Below are 25,005 nucleotides of genomic sequence, written 5' to 3' on the forward strand. Positions count from 1 at the left end.
GGTCTTTCAGTTTGATCCTGAAAGATTCTCTCTCCAAGATTCTGCACCAAAGAAAAGTAAGTTGGTTTCGGCTCACAAAATAATTATGAAGATTATAAACTGCATACCTGGCAGTTATAACCTAGCAACCATCATCAACTTGGGATTTGTCTCTCTTGGATTACTGTTTTGCCACAAATTTCCCAAATACACAGTGAAGACTTCAATAAAAAAACTATTCACCAGCTATCAAAGCATTCTGCTGTCGAGCTTGTTCCAGTAGCAGCACATGCTGAAGAAGGGAGGGGTGGCTGTGAGCGTTAGCTTCGCCTTCAATTGCTGTTGTGGACAAGCCAGTTGGTATTGAGGTTGTACTCACGAACTTTCCTGTTAAGGCACCACCCTGTCGCAAAGACTGAATAGCTTGCCTTTCTGCTTCTTGTTGGGCGGACATCTTTTGCGATGCCTATAAATAGGGGAAAAGGCACTTTTTAACCGAACAAAAACAAATTAAATTCTTTGACAGAACATGTGTTTTTTCCCATTAACACAATTTTACTCAGAGATGTTTCATAGGTTGTATTATTTCCAAACTTAATGGCAGACAGAAAAGAATGAAGAAAGAAAGAAAAGAAGAATAAAAAACAAAATAAAAGGCTGTAGAAGAAACAAAATAGGAAAATCAACAACATATCATTTCTATATTAGCACAACCTATTTGACAATTAAGAATATCCGTCCTATCCCTCAATACACAGTCTTCACGAGTGGAGAGATTGCATGAAAGTTTACCATCAAGAGAACATGTCTACATTTGCCACATATCCAAATCCATAGGATTGAGTTATATAATATTAGGATATGAGGCAATTACCCTATACTTAATGTATCTTCTTTCTTAACATTATAAGAAACAGTGGATGTTCTAGATTGTGACAAGTAGTCTCACAAAACATTTTCAACATAAATAAGTTAATACTTGACAGTCAACATTGTTTTGTCAGGAGCAGGTCATGTCTGACAAACTTAATTGAGTTATTTGATGAGGTGACACAGGCAGTAGATGAGGATAGTGTTGTGGTTGTTGTATGTTTGGACTTTGAGGAAGCCTTTGATACAGAGCCACATGGCAGGTTAGTTAGCAAATTAGAAATGTTTGGGACTGATGTGTCCTTGGCAGCATGGATTAGACGTTGTTCCCCAAGGCTCAGTGTTGGGACCCTTGTTTTATATGCCTTATATAAACGATTTAGAGATGGGTATTGAGGGCAAAAGCTCTAAATTTGCAGATGATACTAAACTAGGGAGAATAGTGAATTGTGAAGATGATGGTGAGTGACTCCAGAGGGACAATGACAGCTGGCCAAATGGACAGACACCTGGCAGATGAATTTCAATGCAGGCAAATGTGAGGTAATGCATTATGGGAGAAGAAACATGGGGAGACAATACAGGCTCAATGATAGAACTTTGAGGAGCAAAGGGGGCATGGCGTTCAAGTACATAATTCTCTGAAGATGGCCAGACAACTGCTCGGCCCAAGACAGTACGAAAATACAGAGAGTCGTGAACACAGTCCAGTCCAGGAGGCGCGAACCCGCCTCCAATCCATTGACTCAGTCCACACCTCGCGCAGCTTTGCGAAACGGGCAGCAGAATCAAAGATCCCTCCCATCCGGTTATTCTCTCTTCCAACTTCTTCCATCAGGCAGGACATACAACAGTCTGAGCACCACACAACTACCAGGTTCAAGAACAGCTTCTTCCCTGCTGTTACCAGACTCCGGAATGACCCACTTATGGACTCAACAGATCTCTTGCCACATCTTCTCTACTGAGTAGTACTATACTTCGTATGATCACACAATGCCTGTGCCTATCTATTAACATTGTATATTTATGCATATCCTATGTTTTTTCATGTAAGGAACAATCTGTCTAGACTGTACGCAGAACAATACATTTCACTGTACCTCGGTATACGTGACAATAAATTAAATTAAATTCAATTCAATTCAAGTTGAAACAGTTGTTAAGAAGGTTTACAGGTTCCTCGAATTTATAAATAGAAACATAAAAGCAAGGATGTGATGCTACACCTTTACAAATCACTGGTCAGACCACATTCGGAATAGTGTGTTCAGTTCTGGGCACCTTATTTAAGAAAGGATTTTAAAGCCTTAAAGCGAGTGCAGAGGAGATTTACTGGAATGATACCAGGAATGAGGAGTTTTAGATACAAGGAAAGATTAGAGAAATTGGGCTTGTCCTCCATGGAGCAGAGAAGATTCAGAGGTGACCCCTTATTGAGGTATTCATAATTATGAACAATTTGACAGGGTAAAGAAGGATATATTGCTTCCACTAGCTGGTAAGTCAGTGACCAGGGGGTCACAATTTCAAAATGGTCAGCAAGAGAGCTAGGAGGAGATAAGGAGAAACTTATTTTATTCAGAGTTGTTTGGATTTGGAATGTGCTCCCCGGGAGAGAAGTGGAGGTGGATTCCATAGGAGTTTCAACGAGAGCTGGATATATGTTTGAAAGTGATTAATTTAGGACGGTTACGTAGATAGGGCTGGGTCATGGGACTAGCTAGGTAGTGTTTTTGGGAGGCCGGTGCAGACACGACAGGCCAAACGGACCTCCTTTTGTCCTCTAAAATTCTATGACAAAGGCCAAGATAAAGGCAAGTTCCTCCAAAAGTAGATAACGGAACGATTGAATGGCCTTGTCGTGCCCAACTCGGTGACACGACGAGGCCATTAAATCCCGCGAGAGACGTCTGTATCCTGCCCTCACTGGGCGAAATCCAGATTAACAGATCTATATGAGCCATTAAATAAGCCCAAAGCCTGGGATGAATGCCTGTGCTTGGGAGGACTTTGCCATGGGGCTGTTTAGCACTGGTCCACACAACGTGGACCGGCATAATGGCACACAAGGAGGTCTCCCAGGCCAGTGGAGGGGCAGTGGTCATTGGGCTCTGGAAAGATTGATACCCAGGCACTCCTGCTGCCACCTGGAAACCGCCAGGGGCAGTGCCAGGGTGCTAGTGCCAAGGTGGCAGTGCCAAGGATTGGGCCCTGGGGTGTTCTGCCCGTTAGAGATGAGGGGGGAGTTCAAGGGCCCGTAAGAGGTAAATTGGGAGGGTCATGAGGTTATTTGGGGGGGGGAGGTTACATTTAAAAATGTGGGGTGCCATTCAAAAATTTAAAGAAGCGAGCTAAGTGTGGCCTTGGCAGGAAATGAAATGAAATGAAAATCGCACATTGTCGCAAGTAGGCTTCAATGAAGTTACTGTGAAAAGCTCCCAGTCACCACATTCCGGCGCCTGTTCGGGGAGGCTGGTACGGCAATTGAACCGTGCTGCTGGCCTGCTTGGTCTGCTTTAAAGCCAGCGTAGATTTAACCCAGTGATGTTCCTCACCAAGGCCCAAAAAACCCAAATGGCGCAATCGACACGAATGGGAAACAGAGTGCCATCGTGAGTGCATTTAACCATGTGTTTCCTAGGTTCGGAGCGCTCACTGGATGCCCTCAGAGCAGAAGGAGATTGGGATCTGATCTCCCGACCCACCCGTGCATCTCCGAAACCCTCCCCCCTACAAAGCACCCAACTCACCTATATGGGTCCCTCAGGCATCCCCCCCCCCCCCCCCCCCCCCCCCCCCCCCCCCCCTCCCCCCCACACAGAGTACACCTGAGAGTCCGCAGCATGGGGGAAAATGCCAGTCTGGCAGTTCCCTGCCAGCTGGCAGTGCCACCTAGACACCATGGCAGTGTCAGGCTGGCATACGGGTGGCACTTGCCTCCCAGAGGGCAAGCACCAGAGGGACTTCTGATCCCCTGGGCGACCCCCACGAGTGCCATTCCATCTGGTCCCCGTGTGTGTAGACCAGCACTGAAGAGCGCTCACCCGAGATCTCCAAGGCGACGAGGTTAGATCTCACACCTTGGGTAGATTCGTGGAATGCATATTTGAGTGAAACTCGCTGTCTCACTCTAATACTCAGGTTTGCTAAAAGGGATCCCATCCATAATGGGCGGGATTCACATTGCGACATCTTACAAGATCACGTTTTATCTTGCGAGCGTAGCGAGCGGGTAGATCCCAGAAGTGGGTTCCACAGACATCCTGCCGGCCGCAATGCGGCCGGTAGATCACACCCAAAGGTCCCGCCTGATAGCGGGGTTGTTTCAGTAAACCGCTATTCACTCCCAAATGTAACTGTTTTCCTCCCCCATTAAATCGTGCCATAGTTTGCAATTTGACTACCTTTTTAAAAATAAATTTAGAGTTCCCAATTATTTTTTCTCCAATTTAGTTTGGCCAATCCACCTAACCTGCACATCTTTGGATTGTTGGGGGTGAAACACACGCAGACATGGGGAGAATGTGCAAACTCTACACGGACAGTGACCCAGGGCTGGGATTCAAACCCAGGTCCTCAGTACTGCAGTCCCAGTGCTAACCACTGCACCACATGTCGCCCTGGACTACCTTTTTTGAAAATTACCTACTTAAGTGGGGTATTGTTACATATGGTTCAAGGCTCTTATGACAGGCTCACGTTGAGCAGCCTTTAACGATAGTCCCTACAAATCAATAGGCAAAATACCACATAAACAATGGAGCTAAGCCAGTTTTTCTGTTTCATTTAACACAAAAATCTTGGTGTTGGCGGTTGCTCAAATGCAATCCGTAATAAATTAAGGTCCTACAGTAGTTATTTTGATCAATTAAAAATTACAACAACTAGAAGTGAAATAAAAGGGTTAAGTTTTTATTCACTGCAGTGCACCAATTGAAATGAGGGCTTCAACACAATAAAATTGTCTACTTACATTGATCTGTGCATTGGATGCTGCGACTGTAGCTGGGAGCCCCAGGGAAATGTTAGGCAGTGAGGGGGACGTGTAGAGGCTGAGCTGACTTGCTGACCCATCAGTGTTCACTGCTTTGTGATGTGGGTGCATATGCTGTGGATAAAAAAATGCTCCTTGAGATTCCTATACAGAATCAGCTAACTTGATGAACTAACGTGACCCAATGCTTTTTGTTCTCCAATAGGGCTTGATTCTGCTTTTTATACAAATCAGCGATACACACTGCAGTAGAAAACAGAATATTATGATTGTGTTCTGGGAAGAACTTTTTGAACTTTGACCAAAACGTTTCAGACTAAAATATGCTGTATAAACTTTACATTACCCCCATGGAACAATTCTTTACTTAATAATGAGGGAGAACAGCATATAAGCTGGTAGTGCCCAGCTGTAGAATACAAGACAGCCTAATACTTAAGACGATTGTTTTATCATATTTTAACTTCAAGAAAGCTTTTGCAGAACTTCAGAACAACTATTATTATGCTTACAGACACATAGGTTGCCGTGCAGCTTTCATCGATCCAATGTTCCTTTTCAGGAAGCAATAAAGCCACCCTTCACAAGACTTTGACAAGACCTCTAGATATTTTTTTCTAATTCAGTATTTAATCCCCTGCAGCAATGAAACCTTCATAACACTTAATAATGACAAGCCATGGCACAAAATCGTTATTCTTGATACCAGAATGAGTCATCCTTAGTCAGAATGCAGGATAGCATGCCTAACATTTCAGAAAGCTTCCTTCATTTTCTAAACGTTTGCTCTCCACAGTAGTTTCAAGGTTAAATTATTTGTAAACAGTCTAGAAATAATTGAGCTGAACATTGTAGCAGTTCAGTGTAACAGATATAGGCGGTAACCTGTAAGCAGATGAAATATGTTCATCTGACTGTGATATAATATACTACTGGGTCCTTCAATTGCCAAAACATTAAGTATAAACACAATGACAACTCAAAATAAAACACTGATCATAAATTAGAAAACGTGCATCTGATATTGGGATATTTAGGTCACTTGGTAGGAGAGAGCAGCAGTGAAAAACCATTTAAATTTTAATCAAAGTTATACCGCACTCAAGAAAAGTTACAATTACTCATGCAACATTCAATTTAGGCTCAATAATCCATGACAAATTAAACATAAATTCTTCTGCATTTTTGCCTTGTTTTGAACATTTTCTGTAAGTATATGACTATACAAATCAAACTTAAGAGGAATGAAAGATCCGTCACATGAACATTAAATAGATGCCTCTGGGAAGTGGATTAGCACGTAGCCAAATTCACCCAGCCTGGAGACAGCTTCTTCATAATGGGTTTGGCAATTCTCAACATCTCAAAACATACAGCTTGCGGCACACTGAAAATATATACTGGTACAATTAGTTATGGTATTCTGTGGTTGGGGTTGATGTACATTGGTGAGGCAGAACGGATAGAGTTTTAGTTTTAAAACAATTGCTCACAGATTCAATATTTGGAGGGGAAAGAAAAAACTGAACCCACAACACTTTTAGTTCAGGAGCTCAAGAGGAGATTTGACAGACGTAGAATTTGATCCTTTGTTCATAATTCAGGGTCTTCCAGATAAGAGAATTATTGACGTTAATGAAAGTAGGCTGTATAACATCCTAATATTTGCAGCCCGTAAAAATATCCTCTGCTCCTGGATCAGCGACAAGTATCCTTCAATTTAAAACTGGCATAAGTTAATCATGGAGTGTATTCTTATGGAATTCTTGACGTCTGTGATCTGTTCTAAGTCTGATACATTCCGTAAAGTGTGGGATCCCTAGCTCAAATTTATAGGCTCCATTCTGTCTGACCTGCTTTTGCAAGGTTTCACATGAGCCATATTGTTAGTCTTGATCTCACTATACATAAAAGGTGTGCGGCCTGAGATATTACCCTATCGTATTTATATGTTCTTATCCTCTTTCTCCCTCTCCCCCTTTTCGGAATGATCCGGTATTAAAACTGGAGGCACTAGTTCTTAATGTCCATTGAGAAGTTATCCTGTCTTGCTTGCTCTTACATTTGCAGTAATATTTGCACTGTATCATTATACTCTGAAATTTTGCTGTTGCATTATTTGTAAAAAATTATAACTCTAATAAAAATATATATAAAAAAACATAATTAATAAAATCAGTATAAATAAAATCCGAAGGTTGTTACAGCATAATCCATAATATTTGCTATTTTTTGCTGTTATCTTCATGGCTTCAATGAATCTTAATGTGACTCTGCAGCTCTTACCATCTTCCAATCCTGAAAGCAGACTCTCAACAGATTCTTTTCAATTGGAGCACTTATACAACTTAATTAAATTGAATACTTATTGCCAATACTCAAAAGTTAATGCCTGTAGAATTTACAGCAAGAGCTTAAAAAAGGCTAGTTATGACATGTTTGGAAATAACTGGTTTCAAGATTTAATGGTAGGCACAAGCTATTACCTCAGCATGAATATTGGGTACAGAACCGGTTGTTCCGTTCTCTGCAGGAATATTGTTTGAACTGTTCGGAGAGCTAGGGCCAGACCCAGGAGCACTGTTACAGACTGAGGAAACTGAAACAATCAAAACAAAGAAACTAGCATCAAGGAAATAGCAGCCTCATCACACTCTAGCCAAATGTTCAAGACTAAAAAGCATAGGTTAAAACTCACTACCAAAACATGCAATATTTGGACATTAATTCAAGGGAGAGTTCACCATTTTTCAATTTAGGAAAGTGCAAAACCTTGACTAACTCACTGGCCAGGTTTTTCCACTTCTGCACTTGCCAGCGAGCAACTTTCCAACCATTTACATTTTAATGGGTAGAAAATTACAGACCAGCAAGAGGAAGCAGAAAATCCTACAATATGATGAAATTATTGATGACAATTATGAAGGATGCCACAAATATTATTTTCTTGGCTTTATTTAATTACATTAAAAAGTGGCACTGGAGCAGATACCGCTTTCGGAAGCTGAACTTTCAAGGGTGGTCAATAATTTAAAGCAGCAAAGTTTTCAGAGCACGCTATTCAAAATCTAGAATCCGTCTGAAAACCCCTTATGGATGAAATAATATTCTGGTGGGATAGCTCAACTTACATGTCATTTTCATTTAAAAGAACAGTTTTAAAAGATTTGTCTGGACCCAGTTAAAATACCACATGAATTTTATTGCCATTATAATAGTCTGAGTAGGAATTTCCTCTTTATGAGGTTACTCCATTCACATTGATTATGAGAAGAAATTCTGCATTCTCATACAAATTGTGGCTGTTCAGGTTTCAAATTATTCTGATTATTACCCTAGAGCTGCCCAATCTGGGAAACAATATTATAGGCGGAGAAGGCAGATTTCTCATATATGGCGTAATTTAAGGTCAGGAGGCTTTGCAGAGTCTCGTCAGTTTAGCCGGAAGTTGCACCTGCAACTCTTGGAATGGCACTGATCCAGAATCTACAACGATGCTTCTCATGACTGACATTATTCAAGCAGCAAGGGGTGAGCCCTGTTCAAAGAACTGCAAATAAAATTCATGCTTTACAAATAAAAGTCAAAGACATTCCAGCTAGTGCTGTCCTTTTCTTCTGCAAAGAGGGTAAACAGACCAAAAATATTTCACTTTCTTGTAAGATGTCAAAGATACTTAGCATAGCATAGGGAGGCGATGGTGTGGCAGTTGTCACTGGACTAGTAATCCAGAGATGCAGGGTAATGTTTTCACCATGGCAGATGGTGAAATTGGAATTCAATAAAAATCTGGAAATAAAAGTTTAATGATGACAATTGTTGCTTGTTGTAAACAACTACCACTAATGCCCTTTCGTGAGGGAAATCTGCCATCCTTACCTGGTGCTTAATCCATAGCAATGTGGTTGACTCTGAAATATCTTCTGAAATGGCCAGCATGTCACTAGTTTCAAGGGCAAATAGGGATATTGCCCAGCCAATGACCCACATCCCATGAATGAATGGAAAACAAAAATCTAAAAAGAACATTAGGCTGATCATAGTACTAGCTTCAACTCAGAAACACATGCTAGTGGGACACAATGGATCATACAATTGGACAAAGATTAGTCCCAAAAGTGCTGATCAAATTTTGGATAGGTTTTGGGCTGAGTAATGGAAGCCTCAAATAATATTGAAATTAATGTGCAAGTAATGTCACATTCCAAGAGTACAACCGTGATTATAATAACATCCTTTTATAATGAGCATCCACAGCTTCGGGGAACTGAGTTGAGAGTAGAAATTAAAAAGCCCGAAGATTGACTTAGCAAAGTTATAGTTACTTCTACCCTGATTTACGAAGTGCTATGCCTCTATAGACTACAGTGAGCCTTTGTAGTAATTACTCTCTTTCTCCATTTGCTCTTGCAGCTCCTAATAGACATCCTCAACTCAACGTTTTAAAGAAGAGGAGAATGACCAAGGAGGAATCAGTCAAGCCAAGCTGCTAGACATGTTGTGTGTCCATCTGCTGGCATCTGCAACTGATGGAACACACAGAGGTGCATATATATCAGTTTGGCAAACAATCAATGTCCTGGATGCTCAGTTTCCAACGGAGGCTGTGATAGCAGACTTGGTGGCAGTATGAAATGTTAATGTCAGACTAGCCATCTGGCAAACAGTTCAGCCATGGTATGTCATGTTTCCAGTGATCCAGCATGAAAAAGGTACCGTCAGTCAGCAAAACCATATGCCAACCATATCTGGAAACATTGTCATATCTACATGTTATTGATCATGGGGAAATATCTTTACCAAGTCTGGGACAGAAGTGAATCAGATAGAGAGGAGCGGTATCTGCTACAAGGTCACATACCGCTAACCTACATCAAAAGACTTGCACAGCCAACAACAACACAAGCCATCTATTGTTTTAAGGGGTGCTGAAATTCTAATATACAAGGATAGCATGATGGAATGATAATGAAAGCAACTCTCCTCAGAATAATCTCAGACAGCACTATCTCTATTCAATGGCTAGGGGGATGTCCAGCTCCCTGTGGGGGTTGAAGGAAACTGCTCCATCAACAGCCTTAAGACTCATGCTTATAAATTGGATTTACTTGTTCTGACTTGTTGCATGTCATTGCTTTGCCTTCTCTTTCTTGGTGGCACCGTGGCAGGCACTGTTGTCTCACAGCGAAAAGGACCCGGGTTCGATTCCAGCCTTGAGTGACTGTGTGTGGAGTTTGAACATTCTCTCCATGTTTGTGTGGGTTTCCTCTGGTTTCCTCCCATAGTCCAAATATATGAAGGTTAGGTGGGGTTACAGGTATAGGGCAGGGTAGTGGACCTGGGTGGGTGCTCTTTCAGGGGGTTGGTGTGGACTCAGTGGGCCAAGTGGTCACATAGAATTTACAGTACAGAAGCAGGCCATTCGGCCCATTGAGTCTGCATCAGCCCAGGGAAAGAGCCCACGCCTCCACCCTATCCCCATAATCCAGTAACCCCACCGAACCTTTTTGGACACCAAGGGCAATTTAGCATGGCCAATCCACCTAACCTGCACATCTTTGTACTGTGGGAGGAAACCGGAACACCCAGAGGAAACCCATGCAGACACGTGGAGAACTTGCAGACTCCACACAAACAGTCACCCAAGCCGGGAATTGAAAATGGGACCCTGGAGCTGTGCAAACCACTGTGCTACCGTGCTGTCTCCTTCTGTGCTGTAGTAATTCTATGGAAAGGGTGCCAAAATTTTGGATAACTTTAGAGATTTTCCAAAGATAATACAAATTCCTACTCTGTCACTTCTATTTAACTGTCTGTATCCCTTTGAATTTCATCAGCTTTTACGTGGTCCTCCACCTGCATGAATCTGCACCTACAGTTGTTAGCAATTACACCAACAGATCAACACTGAATTATTGAGGATTAGAAAAGGACCATTCTGGTGAAACTTAAATTAGTTGTTAAACGATTAGAACTGATTTACATGACCCGATTTTAAAATGTATCTGGGAGACTTGGGATTGTACATGTACCGAATATGGGATTTTTCTGGATTTTGGGCTGGGGGGTGGGATAATTTAAAACTTGGTTGATTTATCTGATGAGCTGGAAAGGGGCAAAGCTTCCATTTTTAATCCAGGACCAAAAAGAGTAGTGAATGAGCTTGCCATGACCTTGATGTGACGGAGAGCAATGCCTGATGTGGACTGTAGATTCTGGGGCAGGACTCAGTTTTGGGTCCTTCTGGATTTTGGGCTGCCGGATAGGGAGTCCTGGACTGTATATACACTGAAAAGATGGAATTAAATCTAAAAATGATAAGATTAAATTCTGAGATTTAATACATAGATGCAGCACAATACACTGCTGAAATTACCATGCACCGAGCATTATTTTAATGAACCAAATATGAATTCATTATTTTACTTAATTGTTCCAATAAAAGGAATGGTGTAAATTTTTTTGAGCTGTAAAAAGAAAGCGAAACTTCCATAATCTTAAAAAATCCATCGTTTTACACCTTTAAAGAATTGTCTCTCCATAATTTGTATCGAACCCTCACAGGTTTGTCCATTGTGTAGCTGAGCCATATCGAGAAGGAATGTCCCAGATTTGGTGTGGCCAACCTTGGATGAAATCCAATGGAATAAACCATCCTGTTTACCATCCTCATTGCTAACCAGTGAATTCTAGAAGCTGCTTCTCTAAATATCAGGTAAATTCAGAATTGGGTTTGTCTTTTGACGCACGGCAGTAAAACAGCTTAGTGGCACTCATTTGCAGGACGCGTCCGTTAATAGTGGCTTCTTGGGTGAAACAACGATGAGCCTTTAGCACATGAAGAACTATGCTCCAACAGGCAGTTGGCATTTTAACAGGGGGGAAAAATTTTAAATAACAATCCGGCAGCAAATTGAATACTACAGATGTGTATTCATAAAAATCACTACTGGTTCAGGTTCCTTTAAGTTTTCGATTATAAATGGTTCTGGAATGATGCACCACACACACTGTTTGATTCTACAACCTTACCTGTGATTTCTATAGCTCTCTTCTTGAATGTGCTAATTATTGTGCCATCTTTCCTCCTCAATAACGGGCTGCTTCTCCTCTCAGCTACCTTCTGTTTTAATCTGGAACGTACCTTCAAATTGGGTTCGGAAGCTGCATATATTATTTGAAGAAGAAACATTTTAGCTTTCACAATTTTTTTTGCCTTGAATACCAAGCACCGAAAGTTTAACATGCATTGGGACAACGAAGGGTTGAAGGTTTACTTGATTAACTTTCATGGAATGACTTCAAAATTCTTCTTTACAAGCTTTGCTGGCACTTTTGACGGTCAATACAAATTTATAGAAATATAGTTCATGACTATTTCGGCACTTCTAGATTTTAGCCAAAGTTGTTGTAAGCCTGTAAGCCAACTAACACCCACTCACTGACACTAACTGAAAAATCTTACAAACCGACAAGTATCTTTACCCACTATTAGATTGGATCCAATATTGAAAAACACAAACTTCAAAGTACTGACGTGTCATTTTCATGAATACTGTACCATGTTATTCATGCTGATGCAATACTGAAAACAAACACAAAAACTCACACAAAACAACAATGCACAGGGGAAAACCCTATTCTCCAGTGTCAGCATCATGGGCTTCTGAGCAATGAATTGAAGAAGTGGTGAAATTTTGAACCGCACACTTGTTTACATCTAGTCTTTCCGCTCCTTTTAATTATAAAGCATCTTCACATAAATATATGAAGGCAATTTAAAACTTGAAGAGTACCACATAGTTTAGCTAAAATAATCCCAAAACTGTATTAATTTATGAGCTTGATGAAGAAATATATATTTTCCAGCTCTAAATGCATATGGATAGGAACATTTAGCAACATATAATAAATGTTGTGTTCTATGAAACACAAAATTAAATTAAGCACTGAGTAAATAATTGTACCACTTTTATTACAGCTTTTGTTCACAAATTGCGAGTTCCACCTTATCGCGAAAAAATAAATACTCAACAAATTGCATTTAAAAAGTACATGGATATGCACTTTAAATGCCATAATCTACAAGGCTGCAGACCTAGATCTGAAAGTGAGATTAGGTTGGATCGCTCTTTCCCAACTGGAACAGACATAATGGGCCGAATAATCTCCTCCTGTGCAATAAATTTCTAAGATTCACACTCATTTATGTTAATTACGCCTTTGTATAAACAAATGTATCAGATAAAATTTTCTTTCTCCTCTCCATCCCTTTTTCAATTCTCTTTTCCAGCTTTCTGATAAACAATAGTGGTGATGTGCTTCAAAACATCATTCATACAGATCAATGCAAATACTTGTTCTCCCCAACTTTAAATTAATCTTTTTCTCATCTTTATTCTTTTTGCTTTCCACACCACCCCTGAATGGCAGGTTTAGAATTACAAATTCACCACATGGTAATAGCAAACATAAACAGCCAGAGGTGCTGAGTGGATGATTCATCTCAGCCTCAACCTAAGGTTCCCCCATCAAAAAATACCAATCTTCAGCCAAAGCTGTTCACTCCAAGAAATGGCCGCCGGATACAGCAAAGTCGATGGGCCTCAGCCACATGTCAGCTATGATGTGTAAATCTTGGGCTTCAGGTTATTCAATATTTGTAAGGCTGAGTTAAATAGATTCTTGATTGACAAGGGAGGTGATGGATATAGGGGATAGAAAGAAAATTGGAGCTCAGGCCACAATCAAATCAGCCATGATTTTATTGAATGCTGGAGCAGACTTGAGGGAGCAAATGGCCTACTCCTGCTCTTAATTCATATGTTTGTATGTAGAATGAGTCACACCTTTAGTCATCCTGTTCCAGTACCGTTACAATGTTGATATTTACCTAGCAAAGTGGAAATTAAATCCTGCCCCAAAAAAGCGGGACAAATTCTATCTAGCCAATTACCATTCCAGCAACCTATTCTAAATCATCCACAGAGATGGATGGGGTAGTGGACTGTGCTTTTAAGTAGCACTTATTTATCAATAAATGGCATGGTGGCACAGTGGTTGGCACTGCTGCCTTAAAGCACCAGGGATCCGGGTTCAATTCAGGCCTTGCGTGCCTGTCTGTGCGGAGTTTCCACATTCATAAGGATCCTGTTTTAAGGCAAATCGGTAAACAAATATAGAGTAAAATGATTCAACATTTTATAAACCACTGTGGTTCTTGAACTAATGTGTGGTCAGGGAGGGTATGGGTAGGGGAGATAATAGAGTTGTTGTTTGTGAAGGGAAATTTGTCAGAGTTACATCATAGTGATATGGAGATGCACCATTGTTTTGGAATGTTCTTGGATCGCCTTTGGGAATAGGAGTGTTCATGCAAAACTTTTCCTTAAGCTATTAAGGAGATGGGATACAATTCATTAATGGACTGGCTGGGCTGAATGCCCATTTCTCCTTCTATCTTTACCTTCTTAAATGTGCTGGCCTCATGGTTATGCTATTAGGCTATCAACCCATAGGTCGTAAGTTATAACTATACCATGTCAAGTTGTGAGGTTAAATCCAAATAATTATGGCAATTTATGGACTTGCATCAGAAAAATTACCATACAAATTGCTGGGATTGTGCAAATCCAACTGATGTACTTCAGGGAAGGGACCAAAACCCTTACTTGTCCGATCGGTTTGTGACTCCAGTACCACACGAAATTGCTGATGCTCAATTCTATCAGTCTCAGCAAGATTGGACATGGTGACACTCTTCAGTGTTGCCAATCCGTAAAATAATTTTTAAAAAGTCAACATTTTAAAAAAGTTGTCTGACTTTGTTACGTCCCCAATAGTGTCAACCATGCTTTCTCAATCATGTTAGTTTCTTAATGTTGCTGAAACAAGAAAAGTTCCCTTTTAACACAAAATACATTGCAAACCAATGCAAACAGCAGTAGGACAATCAGATTAAAACTGGGCCCAATGTTCCTTCTGCTAATTATTACTGCTTAATCACTAAATCGTTTGCAGCAGTAATTCAACGTTTAACATTGATTAGATTCTTAGAAAATGGTCTTTCATCTGAATGGTCCTGCCTGACAGAAGATCAATTCAAGTTCGTAGGACTATAAAGATTCTGATAACGTGTAAAAAGTAGGTAACCTTTTTCCTTTGTTTACATGTTCTCTGCAGTTTGAGCATATATCATTTTGAGATGGTATCTGGTATGCCAAGTGAGTCAAATGTGAAGAACAGAACCAATTAGTTACATTGTCTTGGTCGAGAACATATCATTAGTTGAATACAACCCATTTGAAAGAACTGACTGACTATATATGGGGATATAACATAGCTTTTGTTGATTTATCTATTTAACTATTAAAGTAACAACATTTCTGATTCTTTAAAATGCATAGTAATTCTCAATTTATTTCTCTCCCTTAACTAGAATAGACCAAGCAAAACAAAAACACATCACCCTCCGATCTATCTGGCGTAACCATTAAGATATCTCTTTGCTTTTGCAATAGTTCCCAAATTTTGCTGGGAGTACATATTGCTCACTGCAAAAAATGCCAATGACCGGCAACATTTATGATCAATGAACGTTAACCAAGGACCAAGAGCATTTGTTTAATTTTATACTGAATAGAATTAAAGTAGAATAGAATCTATTCAATTTTCTAGGGTGAAAAATGATCAGACTCGCATTTTAATATCTAATCCCAGATTCCCTTTTGTGGTAGAATGCAAGATATTGAGTTACAAGTTACAGGACCAGACACAGCAATCCACCTAGAACAGACAAAACAGCGTTTATATGTTACGCCGTTGATTTATAAAAACACAATTTTCTCGGTTATAGGTAAAAAAAAATTAGAGAAATAGCATTTCAGCATTTTTACTTGACAATGGTGGCAATATGTACTTTGAAACACATGGGTTTCTACGTTTTCAACATATTACCTTGGTTGTCATCACTGCTAATTACAATATATCTTCCTGAACAATTTGGCACTGTTTAATACCTGCATATACTTGGGAAACATTATTAAATTGATGTAAAAATATCACAATTTATTTATTCGTATCCAGGTCTTGATAGAGAACAATGACTCCAAAATGTATTGAAACAGTGTTTATAGTTTTTCGCTGACTCAGACTTAACATGAGTTTCAACATCATACTCTAACATTATTCCCCATGGTTCTATTAAGCTGGGCATTTACTTTTCAGCTGTTACAAGTGGTTTAAAAATAAATCTCATGATATGCTGACTGCTCACCAGTTTTTCGTAGTGGAAAATCATCTTTTCCATCATATGATCCCAGCAGTGGGACTTTGTAGGTGGGAGGAGTTGTACTCTGGGGTGGGGAGCTCTGGTCCAGTGATGCATGGTGGGCTCCCCTGGTGGAATCAAGAGAAAAGCACGGTGATACAGCTGTACTTACATTCAATGTGTACATAGAAATAGATAAAGGCTAATAATATATTTAAGAGACAAATTTATTCCATGAATGAATTTTAATGCAAGGTACTTCAATAGAGCTAAATTCACAAGGTAATTACAGACGGGGAAAGTAATTTGAACCATTTTAGTTTCTTCTTCTTCTTGAGTTCTGTCCAACCCACATTGCTATGACCTCCACCATAGGTAGGGCAAGGTGGCAGGTCCTGAATCCAGCTGGATTGGGAGCCAAACCCTGTGTTGTTAGCACCAACTTGATCCACACTGACTGGACAGTCAACTAAGCCAATAGGCTCCCCAAAGAGTCCGAGTATCTTTGACAACAGACACTTTTACATGGATGTTGTAGTCCTTGAGCTATAGACAGTAACGATAGAGGTTTAAATTTCTTTCCCACACGTGGCTGAACAAGTGCCATTGGCATATGATTTACAAATTAATATTCAGCCTGTTTGCTCATGTTATGAACACACATTCCTTGGTCATCAAGTCCTGGAGTATGACTTGAAACAGAACTTCTGATTCAGAGGCAAGGACATGATCCACTGTACCACAAGGCCTCCTTCTCATTTTAGGTTATCCATCCAGAATTGTCGTTAATTCAGTGCAGCATCCAAATAGTTCCTAAATAATTTTTAACTTTTTGCCTCCACTACTGTATCCAGTTCATTCAATGTGTTAAGTGCTCACTGCATGAAAACACTTCTTGATATCAGTCTGAAATTTGCCATTTACCATTTGAATCTGGACCTCTTATCCTAAATTTTCAGATATATCTTATCTTAACTTTTCAGATATATCTTTTCCATGCTGTTTGCTGCCTTATATCAGGGTGGCACGGTAGTACAGTGGTTAGCTCTGTTGCTTCACAGCTCCAGGGTACAAGGTCCGATTCCCAGCTTGGGTCACTGTCTGTGTGGAGTCTGCACGTTCTCCCTGTGTCTGTGTGGGTTTCCTCTGGGTTCTCTGATTTCCTCCCTCATCCTGAAAGACGTGCTGTTAGGTAATGTGGACATTCTGAAATTTCTCTCTGTGTACCCGAACTGGTGCTGGAATGTGATGACTAGGGGCTCTTCACAGTAACTTCATTGCAGTGTTAATGTAAGCCTACTTGTGACAATAAAGATTATTATTAATAATAAAATTATTCTTAGAAATCTCCACTAGGGCGGCACGGTGGTGCAGTGGTTAGCACTGCTGCCTCACGATCCCGAGGATCCGTGTTCGATCCTGTCCTGGGTCACTGTCCGTGTGGAGTTTGCACATCACCCCCCCGTGTCTGCATGGGTCTCACCTCCACAACCCAAAGATGTGCCGGATAGGTGGATTGGACATGCTAAATTGCCCCTTAATTGGAAAAAAAGGAATTGGGCACTTTAAAGAAACAAGGAATCTCCTCTAAAGAATCGAAAATCCAAGTTTCTCTAGCCCTTGCTCATAGTGCAAAAACTAGCACAACTTTTATTTATATAACACCTTTCACATAATCTCAAGCCACTTCAAAGCAGCATTATAGAACAAAATTTAGGCAACATTTGGGTAAATAGCGATAAGCTTGATAAAAAGAGCTAAATTTTTCAGGAGCATCTTAAAGGGATGAAACGGGAGGTTCAGAATGGGAATCCTGGAGCTTAGGGGTCAGTGTTGTTGTGGCAATGTTACTGGATCAGAAATACAGAGGCCCAGGCTTTTGCACTGGGGACAAGAGAAGAAATCCCACCCAAGCAAATTAATTAGTGAATAAACTTGGAATGAATGATCATGAAATTATCAGAATGCCATAAAACCCCACTTGATAGGCATGAAGACAGGATTGTCGAAGTGAAATGTTTACACAATGGTTGTCCCATAATTTTGAGACATTTCCTGTTTCTGACTTTCAAACGTTCTTGATTTAAAAGGAGACACTGCGCCTGTGCAAGAATTTGTCCAATCAAATAATAATAGCTGGAAGCTGAATTTCTGATTCAAGAACTTTCTGATGCAAAGACATTTTCATTTCAGCAAGCTGATCTATATGTAACAAAAGCTGAACATACATAACATTGAAGAAGAGAAGTGCAGCTGTTCCAGTGGCGGCCATGGAGTGAGTGGTCGCTTACTTGCTAGCTCCCGCTTGTGGTGGACCTTTGGGACACTTTTCCCCGATTTATGGGGGATTTGATCGGTAAAATAGGAGACTGGTGAGGTAGAGGAGAAGAATCCCCCACCAGTTTATGGATTCGTGGACCAGAAGTGGAAAAGGAGATCGTTAGGTAAAGAAGGGAGTGAAGTCTGCAGCACAGGAAAACATGGCAGAGGCTCAGGGACTGGGATTGTCGACCCAGCGGTCAACGGAGCAGCTAGTGTAATTCCTCCAGGACAGCTTTGCTAAGCAAAGAAGGAGTACTTGGACCCGATTAAAACGGGACCGAGTGGAGCAAAGATTGGAAGCTCAGGGCCAGGCGATCCAGAAGGTGGAAGAGGCGGTGGCTGAGCACGATGACCAGCTATCCGCGTTGGCTGCGGAGATGGGGCTGATGAGGGACCACCAGAAAAGGCTGCAAGAGCAAGTGGAGGATCTGGAGAACAGGTCGCGCAGGCAGAACCTGAGGATCGCTGGCTTCCCCGGAGGGCAGTGAGGGATCGGACGTAGGCCATATGTGGCGCGCAAGATCGAGAAGCTGCTGGGGGAAGGTGCGTTTGCTCAACCCTTGAAGATGGACAGGGCGCACAGAGCGCTTATGAGGAAGCCATGGATGAATGAACTCCGAGGGTGATTGTGGTACGAATGCACCGGTTCCTGGACAAGGAACAGATCTTGAGGTGGGCCATGCAGACGAGGAGCTGCAAATGGGAAGATAATGAACTGCGCATTTACCAGGACTTGGGTGCGGAACTGGCCAAAACTGGGATTGTTATTTTGCCTGGGGGGGGGAGGAATTGTTCTGCTGACAGGGGAGGGCCTGGCGCTTGGCTTGGAATCAAATTAGAGGTCGATGATGGTGAACTCCCATGGGCGGGCCTGAGGAGGCGTGGGACGCAAGCTGGAAGCTGGCCCAAGAAGGGTGGGGCATACTCCCTTTGTCACTGGCAGGGAGGGTATAGACCGTAAAAATGACGGTTCTCCCGAGATTTTTGTTCGTTTTCCAGTGCCTCCCTATTTTTATACCAAAGGTGTTTTTTAAGCGGGTGAATGCAGTGATCTCTGGGTTTGTGTGGGCGGGTAAAACCCCAGGAGTAAAGAAAGTGCTGTTGGAGCGGAGCCGAGGAGGGGGGGGAAGAGTTGGCACTGCCGAACTTTAGGAACTATTACTGGGCGGCAAATGTAGTCATGATTAGGAAGTGGGTAGTGAGGGAGGGGTCGGTGGGGGAGTGGGTGGAAGCGTCCTCATGTAAGGGCACAAGTTTGGGGGCATTCGTAACGGCTCCTCTGCCGTTCTCACCAGCCCGGTACTCCACAAGCCCAGTGGTGGTGGCAGAGAGCAGGGATTGAGAGGCTGGGGGACCTGTTTATTGATGTGAGCTTTCCCTGTTTGGAGGATCTGGAAGTGGAGTTTGAATTGCTGGGAGGAAATGGGTTTCGGTATCTGCAGATGAGGGATTTTGTACGAAGGCAGGATTTGACTTTTCCACTTCTACCATCGCGGGGGATACAGGACAAAGTACTTTCTAGAACGTGGGAGGGGAGGGGAAGGTATCGGAAATCTATAGAGAGCTTATGGGGTGGGAGGAAACCCAGATAAGTGAGCTAAAGCGTAAATGGGAGGATGATTTGGGAAAGGAGTTAGAGGCGGGTCTGTGGGAGGATGCTCTGAGCAGAGTCAACACGTCCTCATCATTTGCCAAGCTCAGCCTGATACAATTCAAGGTGGTTCGCTGGGGAAACATGACAGTGACCCGGATGAGCAGGTTTCTCGGGGTAGAGGACAGGTGTGTGAGGTGTGTGTGAGGGCCCGCAAATCTGTCCACATGTTTTGGGCATGTCCGAAGCTTAGGGGATTCAGGCAGGGATTTGCGGATGTCATGTCCACGGTCCTAAAAATGAGGGTCACGCCGAGTCCAGAGGTGGCGATGTTTGGAGTGTCGGAGGACCCGGGTGTCGTTTTGGTCTTTGCCTCCTTGGAGACGGATCTTATTGGTTGGAGGGACTCGAAGCCCCCAAAATCAGGTCTATGGGTTCGCAACATGGCTGGGTTTCTCAGGCTTGAGAAAATTAAGTTTGCCCTGAGAGGATCAATGTTAGGGTTCGTTTGGAGGTGGCAGCCGTTTATCAACTTCTTCGGGGGAAACTAAACTGTTAGCAGATTCAATAAGGGGGGGTGGGGGGTTAGGGAGTAAGGGTGAGTTAGGCTATTTTTTTGTCCAGCTTAGGTGGGAACAGTGGAAGATGGAGGGGTGTGTTGCGCACTGAATTATGTTTACATTTGTATTGTAAATGCCTTAAAAAAGTGTTTGTTAAAAAAAAGACCACAAGTGCCGTGCAGACCAATGCCGGGATTCTCCCCTACCCGGCGGCGGGGCGGGGGGGTCCCAGCATGTTGGAGTGCCGTGAACCACTCCGGTGTCGGGCCGCCCCAAAGGTGCGGAAGTCTCTGCACCTTTAGCGGCCAAGCCCTCACATTGAGGGGCTAGGCCTGCGCCGGAGTGGTTCCCACTCCGCCGGCTGGCGTGAACGGCCTTTGACACCACGCCAGCCGGGGCCGAAAGGACTTCGCCGGCCGGCGTATGTCCGCGCATGCGCCGGAGCATCAGCGGCTGCTGACGTCATACCGGCGCATGCGCAGGGGAGGGGGTCTCTTCCGCCCCCGCCATGGTGAAGACCATGGCGAAGGTGGAAAAAAAGAGTGCCCCAACGGCACAGGCCCGCCCGCCGATTGGTGGGCCCCAATCGCGGGCCAGGCCGCCATGGGGGCCCCCCCCCCCAGAACCCCAGCGCCAGGCCGCACCGCCAATCCCGCCGGTCAGGTAGGTGGTTTAATCCATGCCGGCGGGAGAGGCCTGTCAGCGACGGGACTTCGGCCCATCGCGGGCTGGAGAATCGCCGCGGGGGGCCCGCCGACCGGCGTGGCGCGATTCCCACCCCCGCCGAATCTTGGGGGGGGGGGCGGTGAATTCGGGACACGGCGGGGGCGGGATTGACGCCGGCCCCGGGCGATTCTCCGACCCGGCGTGGGGTCGGAGAATCCCGCCCCAGATTACAGTACTTTGCAATGTGTCTCAGACAGATAGAAAAACATTTAAACTTAGCCATTGATATCCCAATCAACTCAAATTCAAATCCCTATTTGAAACACAGTATAATCATGATACTTCACCAAGGTTGTAGTGAACTGCGCTCTCTTAAATGGTTCATCAAGCTTATCTAGATAGTTTTGACAAAGGGTCATCTGGACTCTAAATGTTAGCTCCTTTCTCTCTTTACAGATGCTGCCAGACCTGCTGAGATTTTCCAGCATTTTCTTCTTAGTTTCAGATTCCAGCATCCGCAGGAATTTACTTTTATCTAGATAGTTGCTGAGAGCAGAAAGATACCCAGTTTCATTATCAACTGGACTATCATTAAGGAAACTACAACTGCAACTGCCATTAATTACTTCAGGTTGGACTTGCTTTCTATAACCTCTATGGTTAAAATGGCCCACAAGCATTCAGAATCAAAACAGGCAGATCAATGTCCATTTGGTGAAGTATGAGAAAGCATGTGGGACTGTCAGGAAACTGACGAGAAAAATAAGTGAGAAAAAGAGCAGTGTTTTGTTTGACAGAATGAGATGTACAGGAATAAGCAACAGAAATATTCTGTCAGACTGAAGTTATGTAAGTATAAACACTTTATTAAAACTAATTTCCTTACTAAAAAAGGTCTGTTACAAAAATAGTCTGCTGCATGGCAAAGATAAATCAACTTATTACACAAGTGCAAACATCATTAGCTGAGCAGTGATCCTTAAAGGAGGGTAAGAAAGAAAATGCTACAGAAAATGTAGAGTAGGATAAGGGGGCAAATTTAGATCAGAAAGTCTTAATTCAAAGAGTAAATGACATACAGACTGGACCTTCGGGTAGAATAGTGGAGGCAAAAACCCAGAAATCATTCAACTAGGGACCACGGAGTCTTTCTGGGCAGTTAAAGTAAGGTCTAAATACCCTTTCCCACCTGCATTGGTCTTGTGGTCCCCTGTCAATCTATTTCCGAACTTTTTCTTTATTGGATCAATTTTCTCCATTCTTATTGTAAGGATGCAGAAGTGCCATTTAGAAAAATATATTTAGACGACACAGCTGTACCAGATTACAGTTGTAATAGATTTCCTTGACACTTGAAAAGCTACTCCACCATCTCTCAATGGAGAATATACAGTTCAATTAAAGACAGGTTCTGCTAGTCTTTCTTGAGATCTTTGCCAGAACATTTTTAAATTGTGTAAAAACAGAGTCTGAAAACATAAAATCTATTAAGTTATCACATGTATAGTAGGCATAACCTATAGTACGAACATGCACATATAGTACCAGCTTTTGGGGTGCTGAGGGAGGGAATGATTCAATCCACTGGTCACAGAATCCTTCGAGGCAGTTTTACTTAGTAGGAACTCCTGAAGTTTTAATTTGACCTCTGTACTAGCTATTGCACCTGAAAAGTGGAAAGATAGCATACATGAGAATAGAGTCTACAACAAATACAATTTGCTGTGCAGCATCACAGATTGTTACAGTGCAAGAGATGGTCATTTGGTCCATCGAGGTTGCACTGACTCTGAGAAAGTATCCTGCCTCGTTCCACTCCCTGCCTTATCTCCATAACCTTGCACATTCTTTCTTTTCAGATAGCAATCTAACCATCTCAGGAACTTCGTTCCAGACTCCCACCACTGTCAGGGTGAAATAATTGTTTCCTCTCTTCATTTTTACTCCTTTTTGCCAATTATTTTGAATCTGTGCCCTCTAGCTTTTGATGCTGTCTTGTGCAGGAACAGTTTCTTACTATTTACCCTGTCCATATCCCTCAGGATCACTAATACCTTTATCAAGTCTCCTCTCAGTCTTCTGTTCTCCAAAGAAAACAGCTCCAACTCTAATCTATCCTCACAGCTACAGTTCTTTATCCCTGGAATCATTCTTATGAAGGGTGACAGTCAATTGAAATGTTCGTAGCTTAGTGAATGTTGTGATAGTTTTACTGATCAATGCTGATCAAATTTAATCAAAAAACATTTTAGCGGATCCAAGAGGCTATTTATTGTTGTTTTTCCTTCCTGCCACACTGGAGGTTAAACAAGACCAAAATTGGTTTGCATTAGTTTGATCCATAGCTCTATATTAATTTTCACAAACTGCTTTACTGTATTATGTATCAAAGTACATCAAAATTAATTTGGATTTCTAACATTAAATATGGGACAATTAAGAACATTATTTTAAAAATGTATTATTTTACATCATGATTCTACGAGTTTGAAGAATTTAATGTTTTAGCACAGAAATCATTCCAAAATTTTTTCTAAAGTTCATTCACTAAAGAGTGGCTGCAAAGAAAAAAAATAAACAATTCTAGTCTTATTAAAATGTTACTTTGCTAATTCAGTAATGTACTTGTAATAGATTTATTTACAAAATATATGCCTAAATAATTTTAAATATATAGTACACCAAAATGTGAGATAGCCTATTATTAATAAGTGTTTGAAGAAATAACAAATTTACAAAAACTATTTAGACTGCTGTTAACACTCGAGGATATTATCCAGCAATGGTACCCATGATTGCACTACAGATTGAAGTATTGGTACTTTAAATAGCAAAAGTTTAGTTTGCTCCTTTATGATGGTTTATCAACAGATATTTCATGAATTGCACATCTGCAATTATTCTCCCTAAGCAGTTCTGTATATATTAATACAACAATGCAGCAGTTCAGAGGTAGTCTTTCCCAGTGCAAGCAGGGATATAATGTTGAGGCTGTAGAAGGCTCTGGTCAGACCCATTTGGAATATTGGAGGGTGAACGTGGAGAGGATGCTTCCACTAGTAGGAGAAACTAGAACCCGAGGGCACAGCCTCAGACTGAAGGGACAATCCTTTAAAACAAAGATGAGGAGAACCTCTTCAGCCCGAGGGTGGTGAATCTATGGAACTCACTGCCGCAGAAGGCTGTGGAATCCAATTCACTGAGTATCTGTAAGACAGAGATAGATATGTTCTTGATTAATGAGGGGATCAGGGGTTATAGGGTGAAGGCAGGAGAATGGGGATGAGAAAATATCAGCCATGACTGAATGGCGGAGTGGACTCGATGGGCCGAATGGCTGAATTCTGCTCCTATGTCTTAAGGTCTAAATTTATTTGCAACATCAGGAGGAAGTGCAGAGCAAATGGAAGTAAAGGATAAATTCGAGCAAGTTATCTCAGAGCACTCTTATGTACCTCCTCATTGTCAAATTAAGAGGGATACTACCCGAAAACCAAAGTTAGTTTGTTTATTTGTCTTCCTCCAAGCACCCCCCCCCCCCCCAGCACTGTATTGCACAACTAAATACAGGAAGGAAAAATATGGAAATTTTAAGCAAAGACAGGCAAATTACCATTGTAAAATATATTTACTTTTAAATTTATTAGATATTTATTTGCATTTTTGGTATGAAATAATAATATCCCTTTTATGGCGTGATATATTGCAAAATGCTTCAAGGTTCGATTAGATTCAAATGAGCCGGAATGTA

The 25,005-nt window shown here is 41.9% G+C and overlaps 1 protein-coding gene across 2 annotated transcripts in view; it reads right to left on the reverse strand.

Annotated features, from left to right (window-relative positions):
• Positions 1-25,005, reverse strand: part of hdac5 (histone deacetylase 5) — a 204,508-nt gene that overhangs the window by 97,093 nt on the left and 82,410 nt on the right. For both annotated transcript variants that reach the window (XM_038778838.1, XM_038778839.1), the window contains exons 4-9: positions 22,800-22,920; positions 16,122-16,243; positions 11,879-12,010; positions 7,333-7,445; positions 4,826-4,960; positions 223-445 (exon numbers count right to left, since the gene is read on the reverse strand). In XM_038778838.1, the coding sequence (XP_038634766.1) occupies positions 223-445; positions 4,826-4,960; positions 7,333-7,445; positions 11,879-12,010; positions 16,122-16,243; positions 22,800-22,920 (846 nt within the window). The remainder of the gene's footprint in view (positions 1-222; positions 446-4,825; positions 4,961-7,332; positions 7,446-11,878; positions 12,011-16,121; positions 16,244-22,799; positions 22,921-25,005) is intronic.

Source organism: Scyliorhinus canicula, chromosome 19, assembly GCF_902713615.1.
Source record: "Scyliorhinus canicula chromosome 19, sScyCan1.1, whole genome shotgun sequence".
NCBI classification, from domain to species: domain Eukaryota; kingdom Metazoa; phylum Chordata; class Chondrichthyes; order Carcharhiniformes; family Scyliorhinidae; genus Scyliorhinus; species Scyliorhinus canicula.